Below are 5,547 nucleotides of genomic sequence, written 5' to 3' on the forward strand. Positions count from 1 at the left end.
GTATGGATATTATCCTATCACTGACAGCATTGTACTTCAGGACAGATCTTGAAACATGCTTTGTGAAGATGAATGTACTTTTTAAAAATAATGAATGATGCAGAAAACATCAAAAGAAGGTGGAAAGAATACACAGAGTCACTGTACCAAAAAGAATTGGTTGATGTTCTTCTTTTTCAGGAGGTGGCATATGATTAAGAACCATGGTATCGAAGAAAGAAGTTGAAGCTACACTGAAGGAATTGGTGAAAAACAAGTCTCCAGGAATTGATGGAATACCCACTGACATGTTTCAACACATGGATGCAATGCTGAAGGCATTTGCTCAACTATACCATGAAATTTGGAAGACAGATACTTGGCCGATTGACTGTAAGAGATCCGTATTTGTACCTATTCCAAAAAGAGATCATCCAACAGAATGTGGAAATTATCAAACAATATCATTAATATCACACACAAGTAAAATTTTGCTGAAGATAATTTGAAAACAGTTACAGCAGTATATTGGCAGAGAACTTCCAGAAATGCAAGCTGGATTCAGAAGAAGAGGTGGAATAAGGGATATCATTGCTGATGTCAGATTGATCTTGGCTGAAAGCAAAGAATACCAGAAAGATATTTACTTGTGTTTTATTGACTGTGCAAAAGCATTCAGTTGTGTGGACCATAAAAAATTATGCATAACATTGAGAAGCATAGGAATTCTGGAACACTTAATTGTGCTCATGAGGAACCTGTACATAGACCAGCAGGTTGTCGTTGGAACAGAACAAAGGAATACTGCATGGTTTAGAATCAGGAAGGGAATAAGTCACAGTTGTATCCTTTCACCATACTTATTCAATCCTAGAAACTGGACTATATGAAAAAGAACGTGACATCAGGATTGGAGAAAGACTCATTAACAGCCTGTGATATGCAGCTGACAGAATCTTGCTTGCTGAAAGTGAAGATGACTTGAAGCACTTACTGATGAAGATTAAAGAGTAGAGCCTGCAGTATGGATTACATCTCAACATAAAGAAAATTAAAATCCTCACAAGTGGGCCAATAAACAGCAACACAGTAAGTGGAGAAAGTATTGAAGCTGTCAAAGATTTTATATTACTGGTTCCACAATCAACACCAATGGAAGCAGCAGTGAAGGAATCAGACGACATACTGCACCGGGCAAATCTACTGCAAAAGACCTCTTTCAAGTGCTGAAGAGCAAAGATGTCTCTTTGAAGATGAGCCTAACCCAAGCCATGGTGTTTTCAATTGTCTTGTATGCATGTAAAAGCTGGACAATGAATAAGGAAGAAGGAAGAGTAGTTTATGCTTTTGAGTTGTGGTACTGGCTAAGAATACTGAAAGTACCATGGACTGCCAGAAGAACGAATAAATTTGTCCTGGAGGAAGTCCAGCCTAAATGCTCCTTGGAAGTGAAAATGGCCAGACTTTGTCTCACCTAGTTTGGTCATGTTCTCAGAAGGGACCATTCCCTGGAGAAGGAGATCATACTTGGTTATGTGGACAGTCAGCGAAAAAGGGGAAGACCCTCAATGAGATGGATTGACACAGCGGCTGCAGTGATGGTCTCAGGTATAGCCAGGATTATGAGGCTGGTGCAGGACCAGGCAGTGTTTTATTCTGTTTTACATAGGGTCACTATGAGTGGGATCTGACTTGACGGCACCTAACAACAACAACACAACATTATAGATTAACAAGAGCCATATTTTTATCTTTTCCCAGTATGGTTTTTATATACAGAATTTATGCTTTTGATTTTTTGCTTATGTATTGTTTTATATTATTTATACACTTCTTCAAATTGATGTTAATGTTTTGACTACTGCTTAAATAAATGTTGAACTTTAGATCTTACCTGTTATATCTATAAGTGATCTGACATTTGATCTCATTTTTTTTCAGGAATAATAAATTTTCATTTATTATATATCACACTGTCTTTTCAGAAGAATTTGAGTATGCTCAATATATTATAACATTAATATATATTTATCCTATGATAGTGCATTTATGGCAAATGGCAAGAGAATTAAATGTAACAGCACTGATATCAATAAACTACTATTTTATGCTTTTATATATATTACAAACAACGTTTAAGGTACTGTTTAAAATAGAAATATATTTTATAGATAGAAGAATTCAGATATTTTGGATCTTTTTTATATATTACTGAAATAATTCAATAATTCATTTGCTATCATAATTGATGGGATCCTGGATTTTTTATTTTCTTGAATTTTCTGAGTTTAATAATTAAATCAGTAAAAATTCTCCCAAGACTATGATAAGACACAGTCTAGGACATCAAGTAAGATGAGCATGCAGAGAATATCAAGGATCAAATAAAGAAAATTGGAAATCCAAACATGGCTCTTTCAGACCGGTTTGCTAGGTCCTCATCAAAATATAATTTCTATGTAGAAAAAATGCCTCACAAATGACTTATCATTATTACTATTTTCATGTTATTTAACTATTATTAACAGTGTTGCAATGAACCTGTTTACTGTGATTTTTTGCTGCTCACTTTTGGGATTCTAGCTTCATTATGGATTATATATTATGAAACAAATGATAATTTTTTGATGTCAAGGGTTAAAAATTGCTTTTTAGTTTTAAATGAATGACCTCAAGCTAAACTTTTGGAATATAACTCATTTATAGTTGAGGACTTACTATTAATTTCTAAGATGCAACCCCCATCCCCCACATCATTGTATAGGCACCATGAGATGATATGTATTCTATTGGTGTTTAATACCCTCAACAGATAATGATTTTGAAAAGGAAATATTTTCAACAATGTTGGAATACTCTGGAATTTCTTATCATGGCAGTTGGACTAGTTGATATCTTTTGTATATACTCTGTCAGATTGAGACCAGAAAACTTGATTCTTATTCAGATTACAATAATATTAGGATATGTCAGAATGATTAGGTTTCTTCCTATCATCAAGGTAAGACTTCACATTTTTAAATTTTTGTGTGTTGTGTGTGTGTGTGTGTGTTTTCCTTAAACTGTTTTTAAATGAGTTAAGAAGACTCACTGTGGTAGTTCAGTTTGTGTGTCAACTTGGCTGGGCCTGGTTGAATGGCTGGGCAGCTAGCTGGTGGTAGTTATTCCTCATGATGAGACTGGCAATCAGCTCCATGGTGGGATCTACCACAGACAGCTGAGTAGCTGCCTTTGGGATGTGGTCTGCTTCCTGTATTTAAGGAGAAGCCTTGGGAATGGTCTCTAGCCTATGGCACGCTTGGACCCTGCATGTAGTTGTGTCATTGCTCAGCAATCTGCTATGCTCTGCCGACTTTGGGACTTACAATGGACTTAAGTTAATGGCCTGCCAGGTGGTTTGGTAACATCGGGACTGTGCCTTTTTACTTGTCAACCTTGGGGCTTCTCAGCCTCAGCAGCCAGCAGCTGTCTGAGTGAAGAAAAGCTTCTAGCTCCAGTGGGCCGGAAGCAGGAGGCAGAGCTGGACCCCAAGGTTTAGGAGCCAGCCCCTAGAGCCTGGCACTTTGCACTTGAACTTAAAGCCTCTAAATTGTAAGAATAAACTCCTGTTTGTTAAGGCCATCCCATTTGTGGTATGTTTCTTGTCAGAGTAGGTAACCAGAACATTCATTATTTTGGAAGAAATGATAGAGGGAGCTATTTCTTTTCCTGAAACATTTCCTCACAGATATGATAGGCTTCGTTCATTCCCTCACTTTGTTTATTCCTTTCTTCAAGCCTTACTCAAATCTCACCTTGTTACCGAAACTTTGTTTCCCTTACCACCTTATCTAAATGACAATTTATCCTCCACACCCCCAGCTCCCCACCCCTCCTCCAGACCCTTTTCCACCTACTTATCTTTCATTTTTTCCCACAGCACTTCTCACCTATTTACTTTATTTATTGTGTGTACTCTGCAGGAGGGCAGAGATCTTTGTTTTGGTCTCTGATGTAACCTAAAGCTCTACAGTGCTACCTAGTGACCCCTCCTTGGGTTTCTGAGGTGATAGCACTGAGGAAGTAGATTGCCCCACAGAGGAGTGGCTGGTGGGTTTGAACGCCAGCTTTCTGGTTAGCAGTCAAATGCCTTAGGCACTATGCCACCAGAGCTCCCACCTAGCATATGCCTTCTAGACAACTCCTACTTATGGAGACCCCAGGTATGTCAGAGTAGAACTGTGTCCCACAGACTTTTCAATGGCTGCTTTTCTGGAAGTATATCTCCAAGCCTTTCTTCCAAGGAGCCTCTGGGTGGACTCAAACTTCTAACCTTTTGGTTAGCAGCTGAGCGCTATTGCCATTTGCACCGCCCAGAGGCTCTTCCCTACCATATGGTCAGTACTTAGTACATATATGTTGAATGAATGAATGAAAATCTTGGGGCCATTTGAAAGAGTGACCCAAAGACAAGTTATCCAAGGCTGTGAGCCAGAGGCTGACCAGCTATTTCTCATCCTGATTGAAATATCTTAATTTTTTTTTTTAGTTTTCAGCAAAACTAACTACGTTTTTAATGTTAGTATTTATTCATATTATCCTAAATGCATATGTGAGGTTTCTGGTGCAGGGCAGATTATTGTTATTTATTTATAGAAAACAGCAATCACATAGTTCCCCTGTGTTCCAATGCTTACCATTGTAGCAGTGAGATGACAACTGGATGGATAAAACCCTACACATACAAAATCTGTCATGTTGGAAATGAATCTGCATGCTTATAAACATTCTGTCCTCTTCCTCTCCTAAAACTTTACACATTGAGAATCTTTGCCTTAGGGGGTGCTTCATTTCTCCCAATTTACAATTTTTTTTTTTTTTTTCTCCTTCCCCATTATTGCAGGTAACAATACCGGTCCTGATAAATATTGTAGATGTGCTAATTAAAAAGCGCCTCAGCTTGATGTATAGTATCACAAAAGGCTATGTAAAAAGTCAAGAGGCAACCAAACTTTTAATTAAACAAATTTCTAGCCGAGAATCAATATATCAGGTGAGAAACAAGCACTGATTATTTGGTGGGTAGGGTGGGGAACAAATTCATTTAGGCATATTAATTTCTTTTAAGATACTTCTACAGATAATTCTATTAGTTGAAGGGCATTCAATTATTCGTTATGTTATATGAGGTGCGGCAGGAAGAAAAACAGTATCTGTTCTCTAAACTTCAGCTATTATCATCATCATACTTGTTTATTATCTTCATGTCAGAGAATATACCTACACTCTTTGTTTTTATTTTGTAAATGTCTTTGTAATACTGTTTAAAAGATAGAGCAAGTGGGAAAGTATTCATAAGGGAGTTGAGACTTGAACAAGGCTTCCAACAAAGGATAGTTCTTAAGTGGAGAGAAAGACAACAGAAATTTGAAGATAAAAACTTAAAAATCTGATGTGGAAGACTGGGTGAATAGTAGTTTTTTTTTTTTTTTTTAAATCATTCAAGACCCTACTCATTTCCAGGCAGTAGATGCTAAGTACCATATGGAAGATGAGGACAATAAGCACAAAAGGAACTTGGAAATGGCA

At 37.2% G+C, this 5,547-nt stretch overlaps 1 protein-coding gene across 1 annotated transcript in view; it reads left to right on the top strand.

Annotated features, from left to right (window-relative positions):
• Positions 1-5,547, top strand: part of SLC9C2 (solute carrier family 9 member C2 (putative)) — a 132,460-nt gene that overhangs the window by 72,923 nt on the left and 53,990 nt on the right. Inside the window, exons 15-17 of the mRNA XM_007947130.1 lie at positions 1,921-2,119; positions 2,792-2,980; positions 4,862-5,011. Coding sequence (XP_007945321.1) covers positions 1,921-2,119; positions 2,792-2,980; positions 4,862-5,011 — 538 coding nt within the window. The remainder of the gene's footprint in view (positions 1-1,920; positions 2,120-2,791; positions 2,981-4,861; positions 5,012-5,547) is intronic.

Source organism: Orycteropus afer, unplaced genomic scaffold, assembly GCF_000298275.1.
Source record: "Orycteropus afer afer isolate SDZICR_OR568_19922 unplaced genomic scaffold, OryAfe1.0 scaffold00175, whole genome shotgun sequence".
Lineage (NCBI taxonomy): Eukaryota > Metazoa > Chordata > Mammalia > Tubulidentata > Orycteropodidae > Orycteropus > Orycteropus afer.